We start from the raw sequence: 17,145 nt of genomic DNA on the forward strand, positions 1-17,145 counted from the left end.
TTTAGCATACCCTCCTGGATGTCCAGGCAGCAAAAGGGAAGACTGTGTAATCTGGAGTGGGAGGAGAAAACCTCCCAAGACTTCAGAGGGTACAAGGCTAAAAACTGGTTTGGTGTCTTAGGTCTTTTTTCTCTCTCTAAACACTCAGTAATTACCCCGACGGTGAATGGAGGGAGCCTGTCTTGTCAACCAAACTTGATTTCAAGGAAAAGTGTACTTCTTCAGGAAAGTTGAATGAGATCATCTGGGGCTTGTAGGCCGTTTTCTTCATACCAGACTTATTTTCAAATATCTTATGCTTCTGCTTCTCAGTGCCCATCCCCTCACCAAACAAGGCCTTGCCTGTTTGGGAGGTGAGTCTGGGACTCCTGGCCTAGATCTTAGCCTGCTCTAGATATCCTCTACCCTCTGGGTCAATTCTCTAACTTCCTCTTTCTAAGCAGAGGGAGCCTCAGTTGTTTGCTGGGTGGGACCTTTGGGGGGGGGGGCTCTTCTTCCAGCAAAGCTGAGCATGTCCACTGTCACCTTATGCACCAGACCCCCAAATGAACCTAAGAGTTAGGACTTATGCCCACACACACTCACATGCCACGTCCACACCAGGGATCTAGTGTCTTGCCACTCTTTTGAAAGAAGCCTAGAAAAGGGACAATGGTGGGAACTGACGTCCAGAGCCTCCGTTACCCGAGCTTGATGAGTTCACAAAATGAATTTTTTAAAAACCAACCTAATCCGGTAATGGCATCAGCACACCTGGCATCCATCCAAGAGCTGGGAGCCGCACCATGACGAGACTCTGAGCTCCCTGGATTCCAAATGGAAAAGCAGTGAGTGCCAGGGCACAGATGGGGCCCAAGCTGCTCAAGGGCACTGTATGCCCAAGAGGGGGAAGTCAGTGAGGCTGCTTCTTCACCGCCATTAAAACTCAAGAAATGCAGCAGCTGACTGTCTCACACACACACCCAAACCTGCCTCACCCCCAGGAATACTCTTTTCTGGGGCTCGTAACACAATAATGATACTATGGGACAGAAGAAACAGCAGACAACATGGACTGTCAGCTTTTCAGCTCCTGTATCTTCATCTTATAAAGCCAAAGGATGCCGGGGCTGAATGGTGAATTCTTGATGGATGCCAGGATTTTGTTACTTCTGGCACCTACAAGACTGCTCGGCCTGGCAGACAGATTAATTCCCCTTCTCAAGGTTTTCTCACCAAATACAAAGGAATGGACAGGCTTCCAGGCTCAACTGGAGGGGAGTAAGAGAACCACCACTGTTTTAAATATGCCTAACTTGACCATATGGCTCTCGTTTAGATCAATGGTCTTAGGTCACTAACAGTTCTTACATGCTAGAGGCTACGGAACAGGAATGATGCTAATCACTGAGGGCCCTGTCTGCAACGAAGGGGAGGACAGCTAGCAGGGGCTCTGGAAGTCACTGATCAAGTCTGGGGCCAAATCATCTCTCCTCCAGGGTTTTCCTCACACTTTTCCATCAGCTTTCTTTTCCCATCTCTCCCTTCTCTCAGTACTAATGCCCATGAAAAGCACACACCAATGGCCTTGACTTGGTCAAGCCTCCTCTTCCTAAGTCCATTATAGTTTTCTTTCTTGTCTTCCAACAACAACAAAGCTAGGGTCCTTTCACTTACAAGTGGCCTCATTCCACAGAGCAAGGGCTGCTACCAGCACGCCCTCCCCAAGACACATGGCTAGAACTCCATGTTCTCTTCAGAAGGGCCTCAATGTCACTACTGTAGCTGCTGTTTGAGGCTCTAGGGCTAAATTGTATTTGGTACAGAACTATGACTCTACAATAAGATTTATCATTCCCTCTTAGCAAAAACTATTTCAGTTACTCAAGATGCTGGTAATTATTCACAATGCCACCTCTGAAACAGATGAGATGTTTTAAAGAAATCAGAATTGAAACCTGCATTTAAAAACGCTCATTAGTACCCAGGGAACCAGCTCAGAGAAACGAACATAACAGCTTCCTCATGCCCCACATCAAGTTCCAAAGTACTCCTGAGTTCCAATCTTACCTGTGGCTTTGACTTAACTCTGTGAAAATGTGTAGGGAAAGGGTGGAGAGACCTACAGAAACCCCAGAGCCCATGTTTTGTTGTAACATGTGGTTTGTAACATACTCACTTATTACAAAACACACACGAGGTTGGGGATTTAGCTCAATGGTAGAGCACTTGCCTAGCAAGTGCAAGGCCCTGGGTTTGATTCTCAGCTACACACACACACACACACACACACACACACACTATATATGTAGGACATGCAGTTTTACACCTTTTTCTATACTAATGCATCTTTAAGAAATTCTGTCAGTTGTAACAATGTTTTACATCTCTTCCAAGTCCTAAATTGAAAACCCAGCTACCTCCCTAGCACTCTCCTGAAAGTCACCTTCTGGACCTTAAATGATGAGTCCTGATCCACGGAGCAGGCTGGTAACAGGGCTGCAGCTTTCTTTAAGGATTAAAAACTGTATTTATTTCACTGAATTCTTCCCATTCACACTCAAACTATATGCTGGTTTTTTTTTTTTTTTTTTCCAGACTATTAGAAGGGATTTCCAGCTCAAACAATCTTGGATCTTCAAGTCACTTCTCAACACCAAGGGATTATTGGGAGAGGGTGTGCACACACAGGGGAGCAGCAGTTCTCACGGGGCGTGGGGGGGGGGGAGGCAGGGGTGGGAGTCTCAACCCCTTTGGGGGTGGGGGTCCCATATCAGATATCCTGCATTCCAGATATTTACATTATGATTTATAATGGAAGCAAAATTATAGTTATGAGGCAGCAACAAAAAAAACCATATGGTTGGGGTCACCACAACATGGGGAACTGTAGTAAAGGGTCACCGCATTATGAAGGTTGAGAACCACTGGTCTAGAGGATGCACTTTCTGCTCTCTTGATTTGAACTTTTAAAATTTCCAACAAGGAGCTAGCAAGATGGCTCAGAGGATAAAAGTGCTTGTCACCAAGCCTGATGACCCATACACAGGATGGAAAGAGAACCAACCCCGACATGTTCTCCTCTAACCGCTGTAGGAAAGCTGTGCCACATGTAGAGTGTGTGTACTCCTGAGACAGAAACAAAATCTGCGTCACTACAGGTGAGCGGGGCATTTCCTTTAAACTTACAATGGGTTCTTTTCTTTTCTTTTCTTTTCTTTTGGTTTTTTGAGACAGGGTTTCTCTGTGTAGTTTTGTGCCTTTCCTGGAACTCACATTTCTTTAAATCACATTGTCTACAGGCAAGGTACCCTAATCTGGAAGAATTACATAGTCTCTTTTAGAAATTGAGCCTATACTGTCCTTCAAACAAACAAGAAACAACAAACACCATTTTCATGTGTCTCTTCCAAAAGACAGATGGGAGAGCTGGTCCTTCACACAAAGCCATGGAAAGTGCTCACAGGGAAGCAAGGTATGTAGTCTGAAAGTAGCTGGAATCCATCGGCTCCCCCGGGGGATCCCTTGACGGGCTGAAACTGAACCACAATCAAACACAGCAACCTGAATGAAGGGTTCCTTCCAGGCTCACCACAAAGCCATACTGGGGTTCTTGCCTCAACACTCAGGGCAGGTCAGTCTATTTGACTCCGCCCTTCCCCAAGCTCTACCTTGGGAAGAGTCAGGAAATAATTATTACAAGGTTTTCTTAGGCTACTCAACCATCTGTTTTATCCTTAAAATACAGACAAGCTCGACCTTAAGCAGTTATGACAAAAAGCAAGCAGACAAACAAATCATCATCAACAATAACAAAAACTCCCATCATATTTGGTAGGCAGGGACAGCTCCCAAAGCATACCTGTACTTAAAGGTATGGTATTTTAATTAAAGAATCTAGCACATTCTATTTGCTGAGCAGGAATTATTTCTAGAGCACCAAGACACATTTATTGATTTCTTTGCTGGAGCCTACTCCCACAGATAAGAATCTTTGCAGATAGAAACCCCCACTCACTGGCATCACCCCCCTCCAGCCCCTCCCCACTAACAGGCAAGGAACGCAACAATCAATCTGAGCTCAGCTGTCTCATCTCCCTTTTAACTCTTTCAGGTTACAGAGAAACAAACTATAATATAAAAAGTGTTTCAAAGAATGTCTGCCATGCAAGCCACCTCCCAAGCAGACTGCAGCTTACCCTGCTCTGGAAGAACTGAAAAGGCAGAGCCAGGACCGAAACTAAGTTTGAGTAGCTTCTGCCTCTGACCTTGAAAACACTGCCCCCACGCCGCCCCCACGAGTTATCTCTATTTAGCATTTCAATGGCAGGCTCCCAATCACTTGAAAGCAATCAAAGGGCAATAATAAGCATTTCCTTTTGTATAGACAATCTCCACAGCAAGCTGTGACAAAGCTAAGGTAGCCATTCATCTATGGGTTGCAGCCTATTCCCTTTTCAAGTTTCATGGCATTTTGCCTTGAACACGAGGCCTATCATTACAGAATGCTTAGCTGGTACCTCTGTTCTTTTATCTAATAGATTTAGAATACCCCGTTTTTATACACACCCAAATACTCTCTCTCCCAGTGGCATTTTTACACACACATGCACACATACACCCCAGAGATAAAACAAAGCTTTGAGAAGAATCTGTTGGTGCAAAATGAGAAATCAACTCCGTCTGGCTCAGGTGCTTGCTATTATAAACTATGACTAAGAGACATGAATTTTTCTATGATGCAACTCTCAAGAGAGGCAGCGTTCTCCAGCCCGCTCTTAAACCTGCTCATTCGCCAGTGACTAATGCTCTCTAGAGCAGCCCTGGGCTGCTCCAATTTCATCAGCCAGCTTTGTCCTTAGTAGCTCTGCCTGGACCATAAAGCCCCCCAATGTGTTGAGGACAGCCCAGGAAGACTAAGGCAAAGTAACTATGCTCTGCCAGCATCAGGAGCCATTGTAGAACTCCTCGCTGCATTTATTAAGAATGAGTACCCAACAGTGAGGTCATAGCAACCACGTGACAGGTAAGAGCCAATCAAGCCATTCTGTGACGACCCTTCCATTAGCTTAGAAGAAACAAAACTGACATGTTAGGTGGAACCACAATCAACAGGAATTTTCCATTAAGTATGTGCTGTACCTTTCAAAGGAAGAAAAATGGCAGACTCATCACTGGTTTTGCCTTAAGCATAACTTTCTTTTGCATTCCTGGTGACTGAGCTTAGAACCCTGTACATGCTAGGCAAGTACTATCTCACTGAGCTATATCCTCATCGCAAAGAGTAAGTTTATAAAACAAACAAACAAAAGAGGATTTGAAAAACGTATAATCCATAGAAACCTGGGGCTAGATGGCTCAACAGTTCAGAGCATCTGCTGCTCTTCCAGAGGCCCCGAGTTTGCGTCCCAGCACCCACAAAAGGCCACTCATGACCACCTAGAACTCTAGTTCTCAGGGATTTGACACCCTCTTCTTGTCCCTGCAAGTACCAACACACATTACAGACACACCTCTCACCCCCAGATAGATCTAAAAAAGGAAAAGGAAACGCTTGACATAGATCATAGATAGTAAACTAACTTAAAATTCTGGAGTTCAAGCTTTTAAGGTAAAAAGAAGTTTTATTGAAATTATGTTGAGTAAATCTTGCCTTCAACAGAGCCAGAAATTATTAAAATACATGCATACCACTGTCCAAAATCCTCTGGCTATCACTTTAAAACGTATTCTAGATGGGAACGATCCAAGACCAAACAATTTCAGAAGGAATGTGTCAGCAACAGAAAGGTACTTACAGTTATCAGACTGGAAATCTGGGACAAATTGTTCATCATCAGGAACTTGAGCTGAAAAAGAGATTTCTGTTTTAGATCTTTGTATTTTACTGAAAGGCACAGTAGAATGTTTTACATGAAGAACAATACAGTCAAGAAACTTGCCTTCAGCTAACCAAGCCTCTTGAAGTTGACTCAGATCCTGAAACAACTCTGCAATTAAAAAAAAAAAAAAAAGATTCAGAACGAGGATACTGCTTGTGCTAAGGAGAAGCACAGGACACATCATACTGGCGATCTGAGGAAGCCACAGCATGCAGGGACGGATCCAGTACCTTCAGAATCATGAGCCAGATCTGTGTCCAAAAACTTCCTCTTTCTGTCAATCACAGGTCGTCCTCGACATTCCTCTGACCGAGATTTCTGGAAGAGGCCAACAAATGAAGATTCAAATGCAGGAAAAGAGGTGGGTGGGGGTCCGCCCACTTTTCCAGGAAGAAGAGGACCCACACAAGGAGATCAAGAACTCAACAGCACAGATGCCAACTCACCCCTGGAACCATAAAAGGGACTTGCTGATCACAAAACCCATCCATGGTGCTTCCAAAGTCTCTGGTACCAAGGTGAAAGGCTTCAGCATTGAGTAGTTTCTGGGGGCGTATAGAGATCCTCCTATAACATGAATTTGGGAGACTTAAAAGTGTGGTGGGGGTGGGGTCTACTCTTTCCTTCTTGCTGGTGCAGTAAGTCACCTCCCCTCTCTGAGGTTCCTAAAGCCTCCTTCAAGGTGTAAACTTTCAGGATAAGTTTTTAAAGCTTACTAGGCACTTAGGCCAAATCTATTTAGTTGATCATTAGGGGGATGCTGTCCAGTGGTAGAACACTTAGCCAGAAGTATGCATTAAGGTCCTAAGTTCTATCCCCAGTAGTGACAAAAAAAATTATATATAAAAATTAACATATATAGTATTGCCTGCCTGTCTACCACATAAACTAAAACCAACCAACCAAGTCTCTCAACTTATTTTCATTGTAAAATGATCTTCCAGGACATATTTGTTGCAGGTTTTGTTTTGTTTTTTAAGATAATAAGTTTTTGACAGTACAGAAACTGGAACTAGAGAAACTGGGTGTTAAGTACTCCAAATTATTGGCAATTAAGAAACTAAGATACATGTGTTTCTCAAAAGTATTTTGTAGATCTATTTGTGGGTCTATGGTAAAAAACACTCGGTACAATTCCAGGAACAAACTGATCAAAAGTATATTTTCTTCACACACAATTCTTTATTTAAAACCTAAACCTTCTGTCCAAACAGGTGTGTAGACCTGAAATGACATAAACATCTCCATGGCAACTTACAAAGATTATCTGCCATCAACTCAGCTTCTAAAAGAATAAATCATCTGTAAGAGCAAGAGATAAAGGAAGCTCCATTCCACTTCACTATCATCTCTACCAAAGCACAACCCCCCCCCCAAAAAAAACTTTCAAAGCAAAAAGATCCTCAGAAAGAAAACGCCCTTTACTGAACAGTGAAGTCAAATTTCCCAACAAAAACAGTAAAACACTGGTAAGAGCTGGGCTTGTGAGAGAGCCACAAAAGAATTAAAGGCACTTTTCTAATGTGGCGGGAGCTAATAAGCAAGTTTAGAAAGTGTCACCTTCCTAAACACTTAGTTTTCCAACTAAAAACTCAGGTCAAAACAATAGGGGGTTGGCATGATAATTCATTCACCCCAGGCCTAAATGGCAATTTCTTTAAACTTGCACACAAACCAGAATAACTTTTTTCACAGTAGCCCTTCCATCTGACTTGTTTTTCATGCTGAGAACACCGTATCAAATTTTCATAAGCGAGCAGGATACAAGAAAACCCTTCGCAGCCAGCTCTTGGCCCAAGTAACCAGATATTTTCAAAGTCAAAGGAAAGAGAGTTCACAACTTCCTAGAAAAACACCCCTGCCTGCCTTCCACAGTGCAAACACCGTTCAGAATGAGGCCTCTCCCTCCATCCCTCCCTCCCTCCCCACCTCCCGCCCGTCATGTCACCAACCAGTACCCAAATCTGAAAAACCTTAGTAAAAAGTCATGAAGCATGAAAGAATTGTGTGCTGTATTTAAAAAATCTGTCTGATTAAATTGTGGCCTAAGGAATTATTAAATGTCTGTTGTGGGTAAGAGAACAACGTGTAGGAAACCGGAGGGTAAAATATTTTTAGACTCTCATGATGCACAAAAATATCTTTTGAAAAAATTGTTAAAAGAAACTGCCCTAAGGAATCCAAAAGCAGAATCGAGGACCTTCTAAGCAGCCCTTGGAGTTCAAGGGTTGGAAACATTGTGTTCAAAGTATCTTTTAAAAGCCTGCAGGGAAGGCTCCAGTTCATCCTGGAGTTTTAAACCACTTCCTTTGTGTTGTCGTCGTCGCTCACCCCCACCCCCAAAAAATCCGAGTGCCCCCAGGAAAACTTTAACTCGGCGCAGCGACCGGATCGAGGCCCCTCCCCGAGGCGCGCAGCGGGCCTGGTTTTATGAATGGGAGAACGAGCCGCGGCCGCCACCGCAGGTAGAGGCTGTAACTGGATCCTTCGCGCCGGGCCCCATTCACAAAACAAGACACACTTCCACCCAATTCCCAGCCTTCCCATTCATGAAAACTCCTTCAGCTGCGCCCCCGCCCCCACTCCCAACGCACGCCTAGCCTCCGACGCAGGCCCCTCACCCCAGCGTTTTAGGGTTAAGAAAAAAAAAAAAAAAAAAAACTCAATGCTTCATTCACAAAAAAGGGAGAGGAAAAAAAAAAAGCCTCAGGGAGCTCGGAGTCCACGAAAGAAACCTGCTTCATTCATAAAAGTCACCCACATTCGGAAACGAGGTGCGGCGCTGGGTGATAGATACCAACTGCCTGTAATTTACTCCCGACCCCACACGCCTTCCTTCATCACCCCCTACTCAAGCACTCCCCCCCAACCCCTCATGCAAGCCAGACCCCGAATCCTGCACGAGGCTCCCGCATCACTCTTCTGCCGTCTCGGCACCGGTCCTCTCCCCTCCAGGCCGCAGCTCCGGAGGCTCCCGGCACCCTCAGCCCGCAGAGAGGGAGTGGGGGCCTGGGGGTCGGCTTGCCCGGTCTCCCAACTTGCCAGGCCCGCAGAAGTTCGGACAGAACCCGCATCCGCAGGCTGCACATGTCGGTGTCATTTAACTCTCGGGGTCCTGGAGAAGCACCCCTGGAACTGCTGCCCGCCCCCCTCCCACCTAAGAGTCGCGGAGCGTTTCTTCTCGCGAGCCTCCCGGGGCCCTCGGGGGCCCACAACTCCGCGCCCCGCACCCCGTTCTTGCACCCCGCTCCCGCAGCCTGCGCCCCGCACCCCGCTCCCTGCACCCGCTCCAGCACCCCGGGTGCCTCCTCCGCGATGTACGGAAACCCGTTTCTCCGCTCGCTCCGGAACCGCTAGCCGCCCCCGCCCGATGCCTCCCAGGAACCGAACCGAACCGGGCCTCGGGGGGGAGGGGATGGCTAGCTCCTGGAGTCACCCCAGGCACGCCCGACTGAGGACTCGGAACCAGCCCGCACCTGAGTGGCCACTCCGCGCGCCCGCCTGCGCGCCTCGGTGGCGGGCTGGGCCGCAGCGATCGGGGTTTGAGGACCGCTCCGCGCGCCGGCCTCCGGACTCTGCACCGCCCTGCAACCCGCTGCAGCACTGGCCCGGCCCCCGCCGGCTCCGCCCGCCGCCATTGGCCCGTGGCCCAGAGCAGACACGTCCTCATTGGTCCGCGGTCGTCCCCCCGGCTGCCCATCACCCCTTGTTTACCCTGTCTTCAGGCAAATCCAGCTGGGCCGCCCCACCAACTGCGGCGCCCATTGGCTAACGGTCGGCCTCTTTCAACGCCCACAGAGGTCTGTTTTACATAATTTATGCATTGGGCGCCATTGACCAATCAGCACCGGCTTGTTTATATAATGAATGTAAGGACGTTTTTCATTCATAAAAAACGCGACCTGAGGGGGAGCTGAGCTGAGTCAGTGATGCTCTTAAAGGGGCCACTCGCGAAGTTCCCGCTGGCCTCGGCCTGCGCCGTTCCTCCCGCCACCCCCGCGCGGGGCCGCTTGGCGCCAGGCGTTCGCAGCTGCAGCAGCGAGCTAAGTTATCATTTTAGAACTCAGGCGAGAGGAATTCGTCATTCCACACACAGAAACTCGCTGACCCGCCTGGGCGTTCGGCCCATAGAAACACAGAAAACGGAAACCGAGCCCTCTAATCTTAGCTACCTTGAAGAGGAGAGGCCTTAATTTCTTTTAACCAGGTTTCCAGTGGAAAGAATAAGCAGTTATCTTCCTTTTAAAACCTGAGGTCTTCCAGGTTTTAGTTGATGTTTCATGTTGACAAAGCCTTAGGCCCGACCTGATCGCATCTCCTCGGGCTAATTGACTCCGGGCTCGGCAAGTTTGAGGCTCCAACCAGAAATCCGGTTCTCGGACTGCACGGGACCAGTAGAGGGCCTCGGAAGCACAAATCCCTCTGAAACGTGCGTGCAGTGAGACGGTTTGCGTCCCTCCCAGGCTGCTTGTTTTCCATTTAAGTGTTGAATGCAAGATGGTGTATTTGCGAATTAGATCCCGTGCAGCTGGGAACTGGGAGAAGCCGCGTTTGCTTGCCAAAGGATCGGGCACTGACTGCAATAGCTGAGATTCTTAACAGGGTGTTCCAGGAAACAAACAATCCTCTACCCTCCACCTCCTCGCCCCGCTCCTGAGACCCGACATTGGCGGTTCTCTTCTCTTCCCAAGGATGCTAGGACGCCTGTAAGGGAGTTCTGTTCTCTCTGCCAGCTGGAGAGCAGGATGTCAAAGTTAGAAGAGCCTCAGCAAAGGGTTCCTAAGTTGTTAAACTACAGGTGTGGGTCCCCTGAAAGTGGGAGACGCGGTGTGGATTCCTAGGGTCCGCTTGTGTACCAGAGCTGGCACTTCGTGTGTTGATCACAGACCTTGACCAGTTTGAATGCTGGGGTGAAACCTGGTCCCAGGACCAGTGGGCTGAGTTATCGGTTTTGCCAGAGACTGGGAAGGGCACAGATTGATGTGTGGGAAGGTGCTTTGAACTTTTAACGAGCAGTTCCTTGATATTTAATTTCCTGTTTGAGCACTGTGCTTCCCTTAGCACCAATTCTCCTCAGTGACTGGAGATTCGGCCCTGGTCTATTAGAGCCCCCAGCTTGTTCCCCGACGTCCCTGAAGGCAACTTTCAGGGCCCACACTAGTTCCCAGATCTTGCCTTGCCTCTTGGTCCACTCCCCACTGCCATCCCGCCCTGTTCTCATCCCAGGCCAGCCTCCTTTTGGTTGACTTTCTCCAAGAGTTCCCTACCCCACTTGTCTCAGGCCCCTGTCCTCCTAAAGCTCATAGCTTGCTGTCTGAACTACAGGAAAATAGTGCAAGCATCTTCCCAGTGAGCACTTACATTCCTCACTTCATGCCTGGACTGTAGTTCTAGTGACCTTTGCCTCAGACCAAAGCTCTCCATTCCTCTTTGGGAAGAGGACAGGAAATTTATAAGTAGAGTAGCAACAAATAGAGGCTAGTCAGGATGAGGGGGAGTGTTGTGTGTTGTGTGTCGTACTTGCTTTATTTATTTGTTGCTTTTTTGAGACATGGCCTTGATATACAGCTAGATTGGCCTGGAACTCAATGTGTAGCCCAAATTACAGTGATTTCTCTATTCTCCCCCTCCTAAATATTGGGGTTGCAATCATATGCCAACATTCCTGGTAGTTATCATAATTTGGGGAGATAGCTTGTCATTGAGAACTTGCCTAGAAGTACAAAGTCCTGACCACAGAAAAGAGGAAAGTAGATAGACTACCATATGGTATCATATGTGGGGAATTATGCTACATTAATTAAATACATTAAATATGCTATTGGTATTTAATAATTTAGTCACCCAGCAAACATTTAATTTTGTACCAAATATTCAGCCAGACTTTGTGCTAGGTTAAAAAAAAAAAAGAAAAGAGGCCGGGCAGTGGTGGCACACGCCCGTAATCCCAGCACCCGGGAGGCAGAGGCAGGTGGATCTCTGTGAGTTTGAGGCCAGCCTGGTCCACAGAGCTAGTTCAGGACAGGCTCCAAAGCTACAGAGAAACCCTGTCTCGAACAACAACAACAAAAAAAAAAAAAAAAAAAAAAAAGAAAGAAAAGAAAAGAAAAAAGAAAGAAAAGAAAGAAAAGAAAGAAAAAAGTTACAGAGATTAATGGAGGGCCCATTGTTACAGAGTTCTCCATAGCTTATCTAATTCCTCACAGTGAATGAGAGTGTGAGAACTATTAATATCTCCATTCTACAAATGAGAAACTAAGGCGCAGCACTAGTCCATCCATTGTCGAAAGCAGATAAGAACAGAGGTCACACTCTAGAACCCCCACACAGGAGTCCCACTGGTGTCTAGGATAAGAGCAAGCCACCCAGCAACATCAGAACAGAGTCCAGAGGCCAAAATGGGTTCCACTCCTCTCTGGCTCTTCCAGTCCATTCCCACCCCAATCCCTTCTCTTGTTATCTCAGCCGATACGGGAGTTAAGGTTAGAGTGGAGAAGGTCCTTGTCTGGTACATTGGATCTTTGCTCCTAAGAACGTATTTACACAGGGGGGTTGTAGAACAAGTGCTTCAATTACCATTCCTTCTCCTCCAGGAGAGAAACAGAATTGGAAAAGAAAACAAAAAGAGACCTGCCCCCTGGGACATTCATCTTGTGTCAATCTGGCCTTTGTCCTTGGGCAGCAGCAAAACTCGGTCACAATGAGAAACTGGACTCTTGCTCTTCACATTCAGTGTCTGTTGAAGGAGACAAAGGGGGAGGGGGAGGGGAGGAGAGGTGGCTGCTTTTACCAGGTCCCCCAAGACTGCCAAAGGCAGCTGGAGTAAGGCAAGCCACCTAGCTGGTATCCAAACTGATGCAAGCAGTCATGTGTCAGCAACTGGCCTGTTCAATCAGAAGTGCTGTGGTGAGTGTGGCCCCGGGGTGCAGGCACAGGTTTCTTTCTTCCTTTACAGTGTGGAAGAAAGGATTTGAAGACAAGGGATACATGGTACAGAGATTTTTTTTTTCTTTCTTTCTTTCTTTTTTTTTTTTTTTTTTTTTTTTTTTGTTTGTTTGTTTTCATTTTTCAAGACAGGGTTTCTCTGTGTAGCTTTGCGCCTTTCCTGGAACTCACTTGGTAGCCCAGGCTGGCCTCGAACTCAGAGATCTGCCTGCCTCTGCCTCCTTAGTGCTGGGATAAAAGGCATGCGCTACCACCGCCCGGCCAGAGGTGTTTTCTTCAAAGGAAAGATCAAGAATTCAATCTCCCTTTCGAAGGTTTAGAAGTAAGTGCCCTGAGACCTGAAGGAAGAAAAGAAAATATTACACGGTTGATGTTTCTTTAAATAAATAGGGATCCTATTGCCCACAGGGCTCCTTAGGTCCAGGGCATAGTGAAATCAGACAGTTACTAAGAACTTCCTATAAGGCAGGCTCTGCTCAGTGCCACATAAGCACCAGTATTTCCGCCTATGTCATTTCTAAAGGGAGGTGCACTGTTATGATCATCCCCACTTTCTGTAGGTGAGAAAGCCTCAGCACAGAAACAATCATGGGGCCAGCACCGAGCAGGCAGTGGTACTCTTTGGAGGGCAGCAAAATCTTTAGGAGATGGTAGACTAGAAGCGGGGGACAGGCTTTTAAAGGTGACAGGCTTGCCCTGGCTTCAGCCATTCCCACTGTTTCTTTGTAATGCCCCACCCGGGCTATGGCAGAGCTGCTCTTCTTGCCAGACTAGAACTCATGGAAACCAAAAGAAATCTTTCCTCCCTTCAATTGTTTCAGTGAGGCATTTTGGTTACAGCGACTGGCAAGTAACTAATACAGACAGTGTATCTCACAGGTTTCCCCAGAGTCTGCAGATAACCACCAGGCTATGCTGCCCAGTCCTGTAGAAGCTGGGTGCTTAAAGACAACAGCTGGCCCTGGAAGAACCAGGATCTGTGTAAAGGCTTTGCCTAAATTAACCCACTTGATCTCTCTATTGACCCTATGACATGGATGCATGCCAGCATTCTCCCATTTTCTACGTGGGGAAAGTAAGGCACAAAGCCTGGGAAATGTTTTCAAGGGCACATAGCTAGTAAGATGGACTCGAGCTGAATGCAGATCCTGAACAGGGTCCGTGTTCTCAGGTCCTCTACCATGTTGCTCAGTCTCTCTGTGTATTAATCGTCCTGTCCCATCTTGCCTGTGGGGTTCTGGTTCTTCATCTGCCACTCTAACAAGAGTAGTTTTCTGACATGGTATGTGCTCACTCATAAGTGGATACTAGATGTAAAGCAAAGGCTAACCAGACTACAACCCACAGCTCCAGAGAAGCTAGGAAACAAGGAAGACCCAAGAAGGGATGCATGAATCGCCCTGGGAAGGGGAAACAGATGAGATCTCCATGAGTAAACTGGGGATGAGGGGGGCAATAGAGGGGAAGGGATGGGGGATGAGAACATAAGGGAACGGGATGGTCAAGCTGGAACAGGGACGGAGGGGGAGAGCAATGAGAGAGATACCATGATAGAGGGAGACACCATGGGGACAGGGAGAAACCTGGTGCTAGGGAAGTTCCTAGGAATCCACAAGGATGACCCCAGCTAAGATTACTAGCAATAGTGGAGAGGGTGCCTGAACTGGCTTACCCCTGTAATCAGGTCAGTGAACACCCTAACTGTCATAATAGAGCCTTCATCCAGTAACGGGTGGAAGCAGATGCAGAGAACCACAGCCAAGCACCAGGCTGAGCTCCAGGAGTCCAGTTGAAGAGAGGGAAGAGGGATTCTATGAGCAAAGGCATCCAGATCATGATGGAGAAATCTACAGAGACAACCAAACCAAGCTAATGGGAACTCATTGACTTTAGACCGACAGCTGTGGAGCCTGCATGGGACTGGACTAGGCCCTCTGCATGTGGGAGACAGTTGTGTATCTTGATCTGTGTGAGGGTTCCCTTGCAGTAGGATCAGGTCTATCCCTGGTGCATGAGCTGGCTCTTTGGAGCCCGTTACCTATGGTGGGACGCCTTGCTTAGCCTTAATGCAAGGGGGAGGGGCTTAGTCCTGCCTCAACTGAATGTACCAGGTTTTGCTGACTTCCCATGGGAGGCCTTACCCTTTTGGAGGAGGAGATGGGGCTAAGTGGGGAGGGGAGGCTGGAAGGAAGCAGGGGGAGGGATAAGGATCTGTAGTTGATATGTATAATGAATAAAAACAAATTCCTTAAAAAGAAAAAAAAAAAAAAAAGAGTAGTTTTCTGGGAACTCCAGAAACTCCACCTAGACTTCTGAATTCTCCTGAGCCAGCAGGATTCACCTTCATGAAAGCCACATCAGAAAAATAAATTGTATTTATGGAGCATCCTCCGTGTACTAAACGCTTCACATACAGTGTCTCATTTAATGTCCCCAAACCCTTTCACAGGTAGTACTAATGCACAGTTTGCTGCTGAGATTCAATGTGAGGGGTTCAAAAACATGCCTGAAATCAGGGCACTGTGGTGCAAGCTTGTACTCCTGGTTCTGGAGAGGTGAAACAGGGGTCCCTGGGGCTCCCCAGCAGGTCAGCTTAGCCTTCTTGCTGAGCTCCAAGCCAGAGACCATGTCTTTAAAAAAAAGTGTATATTGTGCCTAAGGGATGACACTGGAGGATGTCCTCTAGTTTCCAGACATGCATACACAATTGCACACACGCTTGTGCAATACACACACACACACACACACACACACACACACACACACACACGCAGAGCCATACATATCTGAGATTTCTCATGAAGCAGCAAGTCAGGTTGACGGCACATTCCTGACCCTCAGATGACTGGGGTGCTGAGAGGCGCTCATATCGCTCTCCTGGCTTATTTCCGGAGACATTCTCACCCGTGTCTCCTGCTAACTCTCCATTCTTAGAGCTTATGAACATCAACCATCAGGGGACTCTGGAGGAACATGAACAATTAAGATTTCTGATAGAGGAAGGATGCCCTCCTTCAGCTCCAAACCTGGAAAACAAACAAACAAATGGCTTCCCATTGCCTTTAGAACCAGGACCCACCTTGAAACAGGATCTGCACCGAAGCACTCCCCTGACCCAGTATTCTCTCCCGAGCCCCTCCCCCACCTCTAGCTACAGACCGGCCTGCTTGTGGAGCCAGTCACACGCCAAGTTTCCTGCTCTATCTCTAAGGGTCACAAAAATTGCCTGCCCCACAGGAGAGACCCTCAGGCTACTGATTTTTTGTGGGGAACCTGTCTCCTCTGCTCTTTAGTGTTTCCCTGCTCGTCCCCAGCTTGGCAGCCAGAACTTGTAGTGGGTTAAAAACATGGATTCAGGGGTGGGGATTCAGCTCAGTGGTAGATTGCTTGCCTAGCAAGCTCAAGGCCCTGGGTTTGATCCTCAGCTCAAAAAAAAAAAAAAAAATGGATTCTCCACCTTAGTTTTCTGCCTCTGATCTGCTAGCTTAGAAACCCCAAACCAAGACAGGTCTGCCATGCCTTCAAACCAAATGACTTGGAGGCGGGTGTGGAAAAAGAGTCCCGGGGTTCTGACTGAAGTCTGATGTGCCTACTCCAGGGATTCTGTAGAGGAACTTGATGTGTGGACTTGGCAAAATCTATTTTGACTGACCTAGAGTCCTCTTTTTGCTTCCCTTAATGCTCTCGGTGGTGAGCTTCAGATGGGCAGAGCCTAGGCCTTGCTTTGACCTTTGCAGACTTTATTCCCACAGCAAGAGCAGCGCATCTCACAATTTGTCTGCCAGGAGCTCTGAAAGGTCTGGCTTCGGTGCCTCCCAGCAGCACCTACTGGAAGACCTAGGCTAAGGGAGGAGCTGGCCCACTTCAGAGTGGTACCTGGAGGGCAGGCAGCGAGGTAGGCTGCTCTTTGGCTTTTGGCTCGGTCCGTAAGCACCCACCTACACTGAGGTCCTGCTGGATTTATTGAGTGGCTAGTATGCAGTTTGAGTTGGACAAAGGGGAAATTAACCACAGCCGACTGGTAGTGGACCTCCAGACATGGGACATCCAGCCTGCCCTTTTAGCCTGAGGTAGGCTCCCCATGCATTGCCACTTGAGAGCAAACCACCATAGTAAGTATTTAGAAACGAATGCCTATCTTACTCCCTCTGGGTGTGCTTTGGCTCTAGGAATAGACAGCATTGACTCAAACCATCTGAGAACCTCTCCGTACCTCTTGCTCCTGTCCCCACTTTGCACCCATTCCCATTAAGAAGCCAAACCAGGCCTGGTGTGATGGCACACACCTTTAACCCCACTACTTGGCAAGCAAGGACATACAGATCTCTCTGAGTTTGAG

General features: G+C 47.5%; 1 protein-coding gene across 3 annotated transcripts in view; it reads right to left on the bottom strand.

Moving 5' to 3' along the window:
- The window catches only part of Etv5 (ETS variant transcription factor 5), a 61,872-nt gene extending 52,408 nt beyond the window's left edge, over window positions 1-9,464 (bottom strand). For 2 of the 3 annotated variants that reach the window (XM_036203819.1, XM_036203817.1), the window contains exons 1-5: window positions 9,338-9,464; window positions 6,308-6,428; window positions 6,092-6,179; window positions 5,922-5,969; window positions 5,778-5,828 (exon numbers count right to left, since the gene is read on the bottom strand). In XM_036203819.1, coding sequence (XP_036059712.1) covers window positions 5,778-5,828; window positions 5,922-5,969; window positions 6,092-6,179; window positions 6,308-6,352 — 232 coding nt within the window. In that variant the 5' untranslated portion in view covers window positions 6,353-6,428; window positions 9,338-9,464. Of the gene's footprint in view, window positions 1-5,777; window positions 5,829-5,921; window positions 5,970-6,091; window positions 6,180-6,307; window positions 6,429-8,749; window positions 8,913-9,337 lie in introns of those variants that run through there. The other variant, XM_036203818.1, reaches the window with a different exon arrangement.
- Window positions 9,465-17,145: the final 7,681 nt, after the last annotated feature.

Source organism: Onychomys torridus, chromosome 12 (assembly GCF_903995425.1).
Source record: "Onychomys torridus chromosome 12, mOncTor1.1, whole genome shotgun sequence".
Classification (NCBI taxonomy): domain Eukaryota; kingdom Metazoa; phylum Chordata; class Mammalia; order Rodentia; family Cricetidae; genus Onychomys; species Onychomys torridus.